The sequence below is a fragment of the Petromyzon marinus genome, unplaced genomic scaffold (assembly GCF_048934315.1).
Source record: "Petromyzon marinus isolate PM22_M1 ecotype Great Lakes invasive population unplaced genomic scaffold, UKy_Petmar_22M1.pri1.0 PM_G_Scaffold_15, whole genome shotgun sequence".
Lineage (NCBI taxonomy): Eukaryota > Metazoa > Chordata > Hyperoartia > Petromyzontiformes > Petromyzontidae > Petromyzon > Petromyzon marinus.
Window position 1 is genome coordinate 2,830,438 of NW_027422706.1, and position 15,111 is coordinate 2,845,548.

Sequence of the window (15,111 nt, forward strand, 5' to 3'; positions counted from 1 at the left end):
CAAGCCCTCTGATGTTGACATGTAGAACACCAACACCTTTCCTGCCAGAAAAATCTACAGAATTATACGGGCTCTTTTCATTTGGGCCAGGATGAAGCTCAATACCACCCAGGAATAAGAAAAGTAGAATTAACAGTTTGCATAACTATTTTCTGTGAAAGGATGAAGAGCGGCGAACCTTGGACGAATAGCAGCAGCTCGCAGATGGTGTTATTTTTAAGAGCAGAATGAAGTTTGGAAGGAGTGCTGGTGAAGTAATGGGACAAAGATAGGGTTTAAAAGGATACAATGATGGAGTGTAGAAGTGTTTATGAGCTGTTTCATTTGCAGGTGTAGTGGCAAATCGAGCAACAAGTATTGACGCAAAATAACGAGGGTAGCCGTTTGTAGAGTTGAGTGTGGCACTAGATATGGCCGGGAGGGACAGCAGTAGGACACACAGCAGGAGAATTGCCATCTCTAAAATATCCGGGGTATACACAGATTTACACACAAGTGGAATAGAAAAATATATATACTTGTAGGCCGCGCGTGAGAAAAACGTCTTGCCGCACTCGTCACACATGCACGGCTTCTCGCCCATGTGCTAGGGTTTAACAGCGCCCACCCCCCTCTCCCAGACAGCAGATTCTTGGCTGTTGTGGGCTCGGCTGAACCGCTTGCACCGCCTCCTTTCCCCGCCACAGGATGGTACTCGAGCTAGCCCTTCTTGAGCTCAGCCCACAACTGGAATGTCGTTTCTTGGCCTGCTCCACGTGAATGAGTTAGCTGCGGGTTTGCCACGGTGTGACACATCAGCTGAGCGTCAGCACGCTCCAGGTACCACTGTCAGCGGCAGGTGGGTAGGCCTCCCAGCAGGTGGGTAGGCCTCCCAGCAGGTGGGTAGGCCTCCCAGCGGCAGGTGGGTAGGCCTCCCAGCAGGTGGGTAGGCCTCTCCGGGGCACAGTGTGGTGAGCAGTGTGTGTGAACAGTGTGTGTGAACAGTGTGGTGAGCAGTGTGTGTGAACAGTGTGTGTGAACAGTGGTGAGCGTTTGTGGTGAGTGTGTGGTGTGGTGAGTGTGTGGTGAGTGTAGTGTGGTGTTTGTGAGTGTGGTGTGTGTGGTGTGTGTGTGGTGAGTGTGTGGTGAGCGTATGTGGTGAGTGTGTGGTGTGTGTTTGTGGTGTCTGTGGTGTGTGTTTGTGGTGAATGTGGTGTGTGTGTGGTGAGTGTGGGGTGTGTGGTGAGCGTGGTGAGTGTGGTGAGTGTGGTGAGCGTGTGTGTGGTGAGTGTGGTGAGTTTGGTGGTGGTGTGGGGTGTGGTAGTGGTGGTGTGGTGGTGGTGTGGGGTGTGGTAGTGGTGGTGTGGGGTGTGGTAGTGGTGGTGTGGGGTGTGGTGGTTTGGGGTGTGGTGGTGTGGGGTGTAGGGGAGGTGGTGTGGTGGTTTGGGGGAGGTGGTGTGGGGTGTAGGGGAGGTGGTGTGGTGTGGTGGTGTGGGGGAGGTGGTGTGGGGTGTAGGGGAGGTGGTGTGGTGTGGTAGTGGTGGTGTGGTGGTGGTGTGGGGTGTGGTGGTGTGGGATGTGGTGGTGGTGTGGTGGTGGTGGTGTGGTGGGGTGTGGTGGTGGTGGTGTGGGGTGTGGTGGTGGTGGTGTGGGGTGTGGTGGTGGTGGTGGTGTGGTGGGGTGTGGTGGTGTGGGGTGTGGTGGTGGTGGTGTGGGGTGTGGTAGTGGTGGTGGTGTGGTGGTGTGGGGTGTGGTGGTGGTGGTGTGGGGTGTGGTGGTGGTCGTGTGGGGTATGGTGGTGGTGGTGTGGTGGTGGTGTGGGGTGTGGTAGTGGTGGTGTGGGGTGTGGTGGTGTGGGGTGTGGTGGTGGTGGTGTAGGGGAGGTGGTGGTGGTGGTGTGGGGCGTGGTGGTGTGGGGTGTGGTGGTGTGGGGTGTGGTAGTGGTGTGGGGTGTGGTGGTGGTGGTGTGGGGTGTGGTGGTGGTGGTGTGGTGGTGGTGGTGTGGAGTGTATGGGTGGTGGTGTTCTTTGTGTTTGAGCAGGGAATGTTTTCTCGTGTGGTAGTGGTGGTGGTGTGGGGTGTGGTGGTGTGGGATGTGGTGGTGGTGTGGTGGTGGTGGTGTGGTGGGGTGTGGTGGTGTGGTGGTGGTGGTGTGGGGTGTGGTGGTGGTGGTGTGGGGTGTGGTGGTGGTGGTGTGGTGGGGTGTGGTGGTGTGGGGTGTGGTGGTGGTGGTGTGGGGTGTGGTAGTGGTGGTGGTGTGGTGGTGTGGGGTGTGGTGGTGGTGGTGTGGGGTGTGGTGGTGGTCGTGTGGGGTATGGTGGTGGTGGTGTGGTGGTGGTGTGGGGTGTGGTAGTGGTGGTGTGGGGTGTGGTGGTGTGGGGTGTGGTGGTGGTGGTGTAGGGGAGGTGGTGGTGGTGGTGGTGTGGGGCGTGGTGGTGTGGGGTGTGGTGGTGGTGGTGGTGTGGGGTGTGGTAGTGGTGTGGGGTGTGGTGGTGGTGGTGTGGGGTGTGGTGGTGGTGGTGTGGTGGTGGTGGTGTGGAGTGTATGGGTGGTGGTGTTCTTTGTGTTTGAGCGGGGAATGTTTTCTCGTGCCAGGACGTACTTCTGTGGACCGCCGTTCGCTTCGTTGGGATTTCGATTTTACGATTCTGGTGGTTTGGTTGTGGTGGTGGTGAGTTTGAATGGTTTTAAGATCGCTAACTTGGTTGAACACAGGCACATAGTGTAGAATTGTTGTTAGATTGTTGAATGTGTGTAAAGTGTGTTTTGGTGTTACCTCAGGATATTCATAATGAATGGTCATTCAGTCCATGCTTATTTAATCCATTTAAAATGCAGTTAGACTGCAGTAGTTACGTTGCATCATGGATATGTTGGTTAATATCTGATGCGGAAAGTGACTGATGGATACAGCAGACTCAGCCAAATTTGTGGATTCTTTAATTCTCAGATTTTGACGTGAATTAACAACTCGTGGATTTTCGCCTCCTCGGCCAAAATGTGTAAATCTAACAACAGTGAAACCAACATTGGCGTTCTTGAAAATCGTAATGGTAATGAAATTTAATAATAATAGAATACGACGTTTCAATTGCAACACAAACAACCATCATCAGGTACAAATGAATGAGAACAAACATAGTAAACTTGGAAATATAATGCAATATAACACAGAGTCGGCCAACAAAACAATCAACGCCCCACCTGGTTGATTACGTTCTTCCAAAGATTGATAAATTTGAGAGAGACAAAACATAGACACGTGGACACACAAGCAGAGAGAGAGACAACACAGAAACACACAGAGAGAGACACACAACATAGACACACAGAGAGAGACAATACAGAGACACAGAGAGAGACACACAACATAGACACACAGACAGGCACACAAGCAGAGAGAGACAACACAGAGACACAGAGAGAGACACACAACATAGACACACAGACAGGCACACAAGCAGAGAGACTCACACAGAGACACACAGAGACACACAACATAGACACACAGACAGACACAAGCAGAGAGAGACAACACAGAGACACACAACATAGACACACAGACAGACACACAGGCAGAGAGAGACTCACACAGAGACACACAGAGAGAGACACACAACATAGACACACAGACACACAGAGAGAGACTCACACAGAGACACACATAGAGTGACACAACATAGATACACAGACAGACACACAAGCAGAGAGAGACAACACAGAGACACACAGAGAGAGACACACAACATAGACACACAGATACACAAGCAGAGAGAGACAACACAGAGACACAGAGAGTGACACACACAACATAGACACACAAGCAGAGAGAGACAACACAGACACACAAGCACAGAGAGAGAGACTCACACAGAGACAAACAGAGAGAGACACACAACATAGACACACAGACAGACGCACAAGCAGAGAGAGACTCACACAGAGACACAGAGAGAGACAGACAACATAGACACACAGACAGACGCACAAGCAGAGAGAGACTCACACAGAGACACAGAGAGTGACAGACAACATAGACACACAGACAGACACACAAGCAGAGAGAGAGACTCACACAGAGACAAACAGAGAGACACACAACATAGACACACAGACAGACACACAAGCAGAGAGACTCATACAGAGACAAACAGAGAGAGACACACAACATAGACACACAGACAGACACACAAGCAGAGAGAGACAACACAGAGACACACAACATAGACACACAGACAGACACACAGGCAGAGAGAGACAACACAGACACACAGAGAGAGACACGCAACATAGACACATAGACAGACACACAAGCAGAGAGAGATTCACACAGAGACAAACAGAGTGAGACACACACAACATAGACACACAGACAGACACACAAGCAGAGAGAGACAACACAGAGACACACAGAGAGAGACACACAACATAGACACACAGACACACAAGCAGAGAGAGACAACACAGACACACAAGCAGAGAGAGACTCACACAGAGACACACAGAGAGTGACACACAACATAGACACACAGACAGACACAGAGAGAGAGAGACTCACACAGAGACAGAGAGAGAGACAACCAAGAGCTTTAATAGCTCTTTAAACCCCTCCCACCGCTCCCGCAGTCTAAACACAACAAGACTCCCAAGGCCTCTGGTGACATCAAAAATTATTTAATAACGAGACGAACAAACTAGCTACAGAGCGAAGCCTCGGGCCTACGCGTTGGGCCTTGCGTGGCCCATTAATGGGTGCTCGACTCGAATGTGCGGACGTTTCACTGACTGAACGCAACATTGAAAGCAGCATTGAGAATCTTCACTTGAAGCTTTCGTGGCAACTGCAGGGATCCACGCTCTCAAAGTCATCACGTGGTAGGTGTATAAAATACATCACCACGTTTCCATCGCGACACAAGCAACCGTCATCAGGCGGAACAGGTACAGTTCAACTGATGGGGGGTCGCTTGTGTTGCGACAGAAACGTCGTGATTTATTTTATTTTGTCCCCACGTCACTTGACCGAAAGAACCTTGAAGAATGTTCTTGGTTCTTTCTACACGTGAATATGTGTAAGCTGTTACACATATACACGTGTAAGCTGTTACACGTGTAACAGCTTACACGTGTATATGTGTAAGCTGTTACACATGTATATGTGTAAGCTGTTACACATGTATATGTGTAAGCTGTTACACATGCATATGTGTAAGCTGTTACACGTGTAACAGCTTACACGTGTATATGTGCATCTACATTCACTTCGTCACTTCACAAGACTGACACCGTACACCTTAAAATCAACGCACTCTTATTAACGCTTTCCCATGCCACCCATTGCATTGTCCCACAGAGTTAGAAATGTAATAACTCGCACATGTAAGTACGCCTTAAAATCACCGCAATCTTTGACCCTTCCACCCGTTGCAATAAGCGCTCCACAGAGTTCTAAATGTAATAGCTCCCAAATGTAGAAACTGTTAACGCGTGTAAACTTTGCGTACCATCCGGTTAAAGCAAAGATTACAGAACAGTCTTAAAACTTCACTTCCTTCACTTTCCAAGTCTGACATCGTACGCCTTCAAAACCACCACACTGATCATTATTAATTAACCCTTTCACATTCCGGAAACCCCCCAAAAAAAAGGCTGCTCTATGGGTGGAGGCCGGTGGCCAAGTGAAATTGCCCTCCCCGTGCCTCCCTGCGCGAAAAAACGAACGCCGAACGCTCGCCAGCGACCGGCTTATGCCTCGGCACGGGAGAGGGGAGGGGTTAATCAACGAACTCGCCCCGACGGTCGCAGCCACGGGCGGTCGGGATCCCCGGCGGTCGTTTCTCTCTCCTCCTCCTTCGCCCGGCCGTTCGCCTAAACCACGAAGGCCCGGAGCGACGTCTTCACGGCGACACGGCACACGGGACACCGGCTCAGGGAGAGGGCGCAGTGGCCGCACGTGGCCACGTGTCCGCACGGCACGAACATCGTGGACACCTCGCGCTCCATGCACACCTTGCAGGACAGCCGCTCTTCCAGCTTGTCCAGAAGCTCCTCAGTCGATGGCGCTGCTGTGGACAAAAGCGCGCGCAGACGCACGCGGAGACGCACGCGGAGACACACGCGGAGACACACAGAGACACACAGACACACGTGCAGACACACAGAGACACACAGAGACACACAGAGACACACAGAGACGCACGGAGACACACGCGCGCACGCACAGACGCAAGCGCACACACACACAGACGCACACACAGGCACACCAGCACACACTTTCAGCGGTTTCAAAAAGTGATGGTCGATCATCACCAGACTGCTTACATATGGGGCGCAAAGTTGGCGAGATGTTGACCACCTCGTCTGGTATACATGAGGTCGTGACTCTCACCTGTATCAGACTCTCACCTGTATCAGACCCTCACCTGTATCAGTCTCTCACCTGTATCAGTCTCTCACCTGGTTCAGTCTCTCACCTGTATCAGACCCTCACCTGTATCAGACTCTCACCTGTATCAGACCCTCACCTGTATCAGACCCTCACCTGTATCAGACCCTCACCTGTATCACCCTCACCTGTATCAGACCCTCACCTGTATCAGTCTCTCACCTGTATCAGACCCTCACCTGTAACAGACCCTCACCTGTATCAGGTGAGGGTCTGATACAGTGCGCAGGGATCCGTCGTCTTACCGTGCTCAATCTCCGCGGTTGTACTCTGCGGCGTCTGTCCCGGTAGCGGAGCCTTTGAACCGACAAATAAAGATGAACATCGTCGCGTGTAAGAATCATCGCCGGTGTCACGCAGAAGAACCGACAAAAATGGATAAGTTACGCAAGCGACGACCGCTCGCGTTGAAAACGATCGCGACTTTTTGCACCGTTACTCTGCGCTCGATTTGCAATCGGCGTGTCGGCAAACCAAACGGAACGACAAGAGCCGGCTCTCGATTGTCGCCGCTAACGACGGGGGGCAGGGCAGCTGCAGACGGCTCAAAATCGTGCAGCATCCAAAAAGATAAAATAAAAAAAATTTCCGTGGATCTCTACGCCAAAAACACCGATTATCCCCATAGTTATATATATAGTTATAGAGTACATTCAATCTGGCTGTCGCCTGATGAAGCTCGTTGTTGTTGTAATTACTGGTGAAACGTCGTACTCAGATTCTAAATGTTGTGGCTTGGCTCTCCAACACACCGGTGTGAGCTGTACTAGTATTATACACTATACACTACTATACTATTATACACTACTATACTATACACTACACTATACACTACACTATACACTACTACACTATACACTACTATACACTATACACTACTACACTATTATACACTACTATACTATACACTACTATACTATACTATACACTACTATACACTACTACACTATGCATTATTACACTATACACTACTACACTATTATACACTATACACTACTATACTATACACAACTATACTATACACTACACTACTATACACTACTACACTATGCACTACTACACTATACACTACTATACTATACACACTACTATATTTACAATAAGCATATTGGTAATAAAACCACATTATTTTTGTATTTTTACCCCTGAATGATGAACAACATTTCAAGCTGCCTGCGAAGTTTAAGTTTGAGTCTATTTGTGTTCAAGACCGCTGATAAACTCCATCAAGAGACGAGGCTGGTCTCGTCTGTTCAACGACCGGAGTTGACCAAGGTCAACGTTAAAAAACTAAACAAAAAATCGTACGTGCGGCGTGTTCGCACGCCGGCGTTAAACTCGATTCTCCTGCGAAACCAAAAGTTGGCGAGAAAATGTTTTGTTACCGGCGGCCGCGTCGACCCGCGGACGAAAGCTTCCCCCTTCTGTCGTCCAACAAACACGCAGCTGTTCAGCAAACGACGCGGGAAGAGAGGCGGGGGGAGGGGGGTCATTATTTTACGCCGGCTGGGTACAATGTGGTGGATGTATTGGGGAGCATGTCACCATTATTATTATTTATATTATGATCTTATAGTGAGATGGTTGTATTGGGGAACACATTATATCTATTATTTTATCGCGTTTATTATGATTTTGTTATTATCTTATAATGCGATGGATGTGTTGGGGAACACATAATTATTTAATATTTACAGTGAGGGAAAAAAGTATTTGATCCCCTGCTGATTTTGTACATTTGCCCACTGACAAAGAAATTATCAGTCTATAATTTTAATGGTAGGTTTATTTGAACAGTGAGAGACAGAATAACAACAACAAATCCAGAAAAACGCATGTCAAAAATGTTATGAATTGATTTGCATTTTAATGAGGGAAATAAGTATTTGACCCCTCTGCAAAACATGACTTAGTACTTGGTGGCAAAACGCTTGTTGGCAATCACAGAGGTCAGACGTTTCTTGTAGTTGGCCACCAGGTTTGCACACATCTCAGGAGGGATTTTGTCCCACTCCTCTTTGCAGATCTTCTCCAAGTCATTAAGGTTTCGAGGATGACGTTTGGCAACTCGAACCTTCAGCTCCCTCCACAGATTTTCCATGGGATTAAGGTCTGGAGACTGGCTAGGCCGCTCCAGGTCCTTAATGTGCTTCTTCTTGAGCCACTCCTTTGTTGCCTTGACCGTGTGTTTTGGGTCATTGTCATGCTGGAATACCCATCCACGACCCATTTTCAATGCCCTGGCTGAGGGAAGGAGGTTCTCACCCAAGATTTGACGGTACATGGCCCCGTCCATCGTCCGTTTGATGCGGTGAAGTTGTCCTGTCCCCTTAGCAGAAAAACACCCCCAAAGCATAATGTTTCCACCTCCATGTTTGACGGTGGGGATGGTGTTCTTGGGGTCATAGGCAGCATTCCTCCTCCTCCAAACACGGCGAGTTGAGTTGATGCCAAAGAGCTCCATTTTGGTCTCATCTGACCACAACACTTTCACCAAGTTGTCCTCTGAATCATTCAGATGTTCATTGGCAAACTTCAGACGGGCATGTATATGTGCTTTCTTGAGCAGGGGGACCTTGTGGGCACTGCAGGATTTCAGTCCTTCACGAGGTAGTGTGTTACCAATTGTTTTCTTGGTGACTATGGTCCCAGCTGCCTTGAGATCATTGACAAGATCCTCCCGTGTAGTTCTGGGCTGATTCCTCACCGTTCTCGTGATCATTGCAACTCCACGAGGTGAGATCTTGCATGGAGACCCATGCCGAGGGAGATTGACAGTTTTTTTGTGTTTCTTCCATTTGCGAATAATCGCACCAACTGTTGTCACCTTCTGACCAAGCTGCTTTGCAATGGTCTTGTAGCCCATTACAGCCTTGTGTAGGTCTACAATCTTGTCCCTGACATCCTTGGAGAGCTCTTTGGTCTTGGCCATGGTGGAGAGTTTGGAATTTGATTGATTGCTTCTGTGCACAGGTGTCTTTTATAGGTAACGAGCTGAGATTAGGAGCACACTCTTAAAGAGTGTGCTCCTAATCTCAGCTCCTAATCTCAGCTTGTTACCTGTATAAAAGACACCTGGGAGCCAGAAAACTTTCTGATTGAGAGGGGGTCAAATACTTTTTTCCCTCATTAAAATGCAAATCAATTTATAACATTTTTGACATGCGTTTTTCTGGATTTTGTTGTTGTTATTCTGTCTCTCACTGTTCAAATAAACCTACCATTAAAATTATAGACTGATAATTTCTTTGTCAGTGGGCAAACGTACAAAATCAGCAGGGGATCAAATACTTTTTTCCCTTACTGTATATATATAAATTTCACGGGCGCAGCAGGTGCCAAACGCCTCACCTGGGAAACCACTTTGCGTGCTCATGCCAAGCGCTGTCTCCCAGCGCCCACTCTTGTAGATGACCGTCGCAGCTGAAGCACTTCACAAGATCTCCGTAACCTACTCAAAATAGAAAACACGTTACAGGGACCTCTCCCCTACTTATCGACACTGTCGACTTTTCAGAGATAAACAAACCCATCCAGTTGCCCGTTCGGACCGAGAGTCCTAAGTTCAACCGCCTCACAATAGTTGGAGGTGGTGGCATCAACATCTGCAGAACGTGAAAAACCAGTGGCATTTACATCTACAGAACGTGAAGAACCAGTGGCATTTACAGCTACAGAATGTGAAGAACCCAGTGGCATCAACATCTGCAGAACGTGAAGAACCAGCATCATCTACATCTACAGAATGTGAAGAACCAGTTGTATCTACATCTACAGAATACGAAAAACCAGTGGCATCTACATCTACAGAACGTGAAGAACCAGCGTCATCTACATCTACAGAACGTGAAAAACCAGTGGCATCTACATCTACAGAACGTGACGAACCAGTGGCATCTACATCTACAGAACGTGACGAACCAGTGGCATCTACATCTACAGAACGTGAAGAACCAGTGGCATCTACATCTACAGAACGTGACGAACCAGTGGCATCTAAATCTTCAGGAGATTATACAACTTGTAAAGGCATTCCCCGTGTTTCGTGTACACACTCTACAACACGTTTGGAACCGACAGGACTTCGCACTCCTATCGTGTTTTTGTAAACCGTTCGTTGCCGTGACGTTCTTACCCCCCGTGCCCGGACTGGACATCATGCGAAAAAGAGCTTCACAGCTCAATGGATTCCTCCAGTATAGATAAATATTCTGATTCTGACCTCCCTCAGGTGTTTGACCAAAACTATTAACCAACATTGATACTATTTTATGATACCAGGTGTTAGGACCATTGAGTTGCTATTTAGCTCTTTTTCAGAGGTGACCACCTGGCTATCACAAACGATAGCTCAACGAAGTGGCTTATCGCATGAGAATTTAAATGCAGCCAAATACTCTAAACGCGTGTTTCTAAATGTGCAAGGAAAAAACCGGAGGACCGGCAGAAAAAATCCACGCGACCACGGGGAGAGAGGCACGAAAATTCCAAATACACATCAGGCGTCAGGATGGAACCCACCACCTCCTGCCTTCCAGGCGAGGTAGCCAACATCTCCGAGCCACCGTGGCGCTTGCCCCCAAAGAGCCGCCCCTCCCCCCACAAAACGGGGACGACTACAGCGCCGGGGAAGGCCGGCCTCCACCCACTTCTACGCAGCGGCAGCAGCAGCACAAACCGTACCGGAATAGTAGAAGCCTGCGTAGGCCAGTTCAGGCGGGGACACATTGGCGGTGTACGGCCAGCTCGCGAAAGATCTGAGTCGCGCCCCGAACGAACGCATCTCTGGACTCAGTCCGGAGTCGGCGCGATCCTGAGTGGCCGGCGGCAACGGGGCCTGCGGGGAAAAGGCGCCACCCAGGGACAAACGCAACGACGACAACGGTGACGACGATGACGACTGCGACGGCAGCGTCGACGGCGACGACGGTGACGCAGTGAGCTCATCGAATTGTCCCCGCCCTTTGGAAAGGCTCCCCAGGAAGCCGTGAGGGCATTGGAATCGTTTTTTTTTAAACGACATCTTCGAAACAAAACCTTTTTAGACTGGCCTAAAAAGGTTAAGTCATTTACATGACTTAATACGATTACATCTCCATAACTAGCATAACTTATGCGCATAATTACATCAATTAACGTTATTTCGGATAATTACGCATTTTTCCAAATTTCATTTCATTTTTATTATTTTTATTAAAATTTTCAAGACCCGGCATATACAACAGGTGGGGGAATTTATAGAGAAGATAACATTACAGTAGAATCTTGATTTGAATTACAGTACACTCTGGATGATCCGCGCGCGGTTTGTTCGATTTGCAGATGAACCGCACACCTGAGATTTTGACGGAGATTAAGAACTCGTGGATATTCCCCTGAAGTCCACCTGAAGATGACCGTTTGAGTTATGGTCGAAACGTCGTGAGAATTTTTATTGTTTTATATATATTATTTTGTTGTTTCTCTTCAACGTGACTTTACCGAAAAAACTAAGAATATAATCTAAAAACAGTTTATACAACAATGGTTAATTCTTGGACATTTTTATTACAAGTCACGTGGCACTTTAACCGAACAAATACGTTGCCCCGGTTAATCCGAAATCCACGTGACCGCCTCTACGGCACGGCAGCTGCAACGTCTTTACAACGGTGGGCAGAGTTTAATTGATTTTGTTGCCGTGGCTCTGCTGTCAAATGAGCGAGCCGACTCTTCAGCGCGGGGAGCGGGAAAGTCTCATCATTGAACATGGTTATAGGCACAAAGCATTGAAGAACTGAGACTCATCTACAAGGGCGCAGCGGTAGCCAGGAGATGTGAACGACCTCGCCTGGTATGCAGGAGGTCATGGGCTCGAAACCCGACCCTGACACCTGCTTCTGCCTATTTGGAGTTTCCGTCTCTCTCTCTCTCTCTGTTCCCCCCGTGGTCACCACGTGCGAGGGTATTCGGCAAATATAAATGTCCACGCAACGATGCTGAGCCCGCTTCGCTGAGCAACGTCGCTGCTTTGCGTGACGGAGAGGGTCGGCATCTGAAACAAATAGCTACGTCATCGCAGCGCTGAGTATGGCCCTCGCCAGGTCAAGAATAACTGTGTTAGCACAGGGTGCTTACAAAGAAATGTTCACACTTGTTTTTGGACTATCGTTTTTTTAATATAACACGAATCTGACCGCGAATGCGCGTCAATGGATTCAACGAGCCAAAGGGTCTCCGCTCGTTCGCCATCGTCGTCTAAACACGCCTAGAATTATCTCCAATCGGTACCCAGAACCCCGAGGCACATCTCTTCGTGCCAATCGTTGCAAATTCTCAGGGGCACCCCGCACTAGTTTTAGGATAGACCCGGCCTCGCCCCCCCAAAACAAGCGTCAGGACGTCACCGGCGCCGTCGCTGGCGTCACCCACCGCGCGAGCGCAGGCGGGGAAGTGCCTGGCGTGCTCCCGAGCGGGGTCGTCCCCCTCCTCCCAGCGATGCATCATCCCGCCGCAGCGGAAGCAGGCCACCAGGTCGCTGAAGCCCATGCGGTAGAGTCCGGCCCGCGCCAAGTCCGCGGGCCGCACGGGGGACGACCGGGGCCACCCCTTGGAGAACGACAGCAGCCTGGCCGATTCGCTCTGCATCTTCGAGGCCGACGGTCGCGGGATCCGGTCGAAGCGGGGCATCGGGGGGGCGGAGCGTCTCGCCGCCGCCGACGCCCTGCGGGAGGCCCGAAAGTCTACGACGTTCGGCATCGACCCGGCGGAAAAATACGGGGCGATTTGGGGTGAAAAGAATGCTTTTGCGAGGGACGAGTCCGCCCGGGGGTCTCTTGTTAAAGATCGCTCAAGAAACGTCGAGGCCTTCTCCTCCTTTCAAGGCGTCGAAGAGATCCCGGGGCTCGTAGCTCGTAGCTCGACGGGTAGTTTAAAAACCGGCGATGGGAAATGGCACGACCCCTGTTGTCACCCTCGACGGCTCCTGAATGCGGGAACAAAAATGTTGGGGCGGCAAGCGTCATTAAAAACGGACATCTTTTAGTGATATTCTTAGCTCTTTCGGTAAAGTCACGTTGAAGGCAAACAATAAAATAATAAAATACATATAAAACAATAAAAATTCTCACGACGTTTCGACCATAACACAAACGGTCGTTATGTTATGGTCGAAACGTCGTGAGAATTTTTATTGTTTTGTATATATATTTTATTATTTTATTGTTTCCCTTCAACGTGACTTTGCCGAAAGAGCTAAGAATATGAATTACTGCAGTCACGAAAGCTTTAAATCAAAATAAAATATTTAAGTGACTTGAAATGTTTGGTTTAAACAATTCATCCATACACAAAGGCTTTTTGTGGGTTAGATCGCGTAAATATATTAATGTTAAACCCACCACCACCCGACACGGCCAACTGGTAAGGGTTGTCACGTAAACAGAACAATCTCTATTATGGATGATATTGGTCGCCAAAGCCTACGTGTTAAGAATTAAACAGTTCAGTCTGTCACTTCTGACAAACTCATGCACAGCAATAAAAGGGGGCACACACAGTCTGGATGGTCCTGTACCAAACGGAGTTTCGAGAGTTATCTGGTGTGAGAAAAACCAACACTACCCATAGACTCAGCACTGCACCATAGACTCAACACTACCCAAAGACTCAACACTAACCATAGACTCAACACTGCCCATAGACTCAATACTGCCCATAGACTCAACACTACCCATTGACTCAACACTACACCATAGACTCAGCACTGCACCATAGACTCAACACTGCACTATAGACTCAACACTGCACCATAGACTCAACACTACCCAAAGACCCAACACTACACCATAGACTCAACACTACCCATAGACTCAACACTGTACCATGGACTCAGCACTGCACCATAGACTCAACACTGCCCGATAGACTCAACACTACCCAAAGACTCAACACTGCCCATAGACTCAAAACTGCCCATAGACTCAACACTGCACCATAGACTCAACACTGCCCATAGACTCAGCACTGCACCATAGATTCAACACTGCATCATAGACTCAGCACTGTACCATAGACTCAACACTGCACCATAGACTCAACACTGCCCATAGACTCAACACTGCACCATAGACTCAACACTGCCCATAGACTCAACACTGCACCATAGACTCAACACTGCCCATAGACTCAACACTACACCATAGACTCAACACTGCACCATAGACTCAACACTACACCATAGACTCAACACTACACGATAGATTTCGATTTAAAGCTGTCGTGACTGCAGGGATTAATCTTCTTGGTTCTTTAGGTAAAATCACGTCGGTTCTCAACTAATTGTATTTTTACGGTGACCTCAGACCGCAGCTCTTTCGCTGGCACCGCCTCTTAACACCTCTCACAGCACGGTTAACGTTGTGGTTTGTAACGTGGAGTATAACAGCGCCTCGTGGCTGTTTCTCTCCCCCCCCTCCTCCGTCCCGAGGAGCGTGGATGGACTCGTCCGTGTGAACGGGGCCCGTCGCTGTCCGTGGTGCTGGAGGTGAGGGGAAGGATCCCACACACTCTGTGGTTCTATTCGGTAAAGTCACCACGTAGGTTAATTAAAATATAAAATAACAAAAATCACGACGTTTCGGCCACAGCACAGGCGGCCTTCATCAGGTGAAGGGACCCTGCTGTCATGATGAAGGCCGCTTGCGTTG

The 15,111-nt window shown here is 49.0% G+C and overlaps 1 protein-coding gene across 2 annotated transcripts; it reads right to left on the reverse strand.

Moving 5' to 3' along the window:
* Positions 1–3,027: 3,027 nt before the first annotated feature.
* On the reverse strand, positions 3,028–13,495 carry LOC142910688 (baculoviral IAP repeat-containing protein 7-B-like). 2 transcript variants are annotated; one of them, XM_076060069.1, is made up of 6 exons: positions 12,836–13,495; positions 11,108–11,261; positions 9,776–9,875; positions 7,810–7,870; positions 6,670–6,721; positions 3,028–6,041 (listed from the first exon to the last, which is right to left on the reverse strand). In XM_076060069.1, exons 1-6 carry the CDS (start codon positions 13,160–13,162, stop codon positions 5,848–5,850), a joined length of 888 nt encoding a protein of 295 aa, XP_075916184.1. In that variant the 5' UTR covers positions 13,163–13,495; the 3' UTR covers positions 3,028–5,847. The 2 variants fall into 2 exon arrangements, with proteins under 2 accessions (XP_075916184.1, XP_075916183.1); XM_076060068.1 differs by having other exon boundaries at positions 3,028–6,044.
* Positions 13,496–15,111: the final 1,616 nt, after the last annotated feature.

Coding starts and splice junctions, on each gene's coding strand:
- LOC142910688 (XM_076060068.1), bottom strand. CDS start 13,162: ATGCCGAACGTCGTAGACTTTCGGGCCTCCCGCAGGGCGTCGGCGGCG. Junction 6,722..7,809: donor GCGGGTCGACGCGGCCGCCG/GTAACAAAACAT, acceptor GTCGGTTCAAAG/GCTCCGCTACCGGGACAGAC. Junction 6,045..6,669: donor AACCGCGGAGATTGAGCACG/GTAAGACGACGG, acceptor TTTTGTCCACAG/CAGCGCCATCGACTGAGGAG.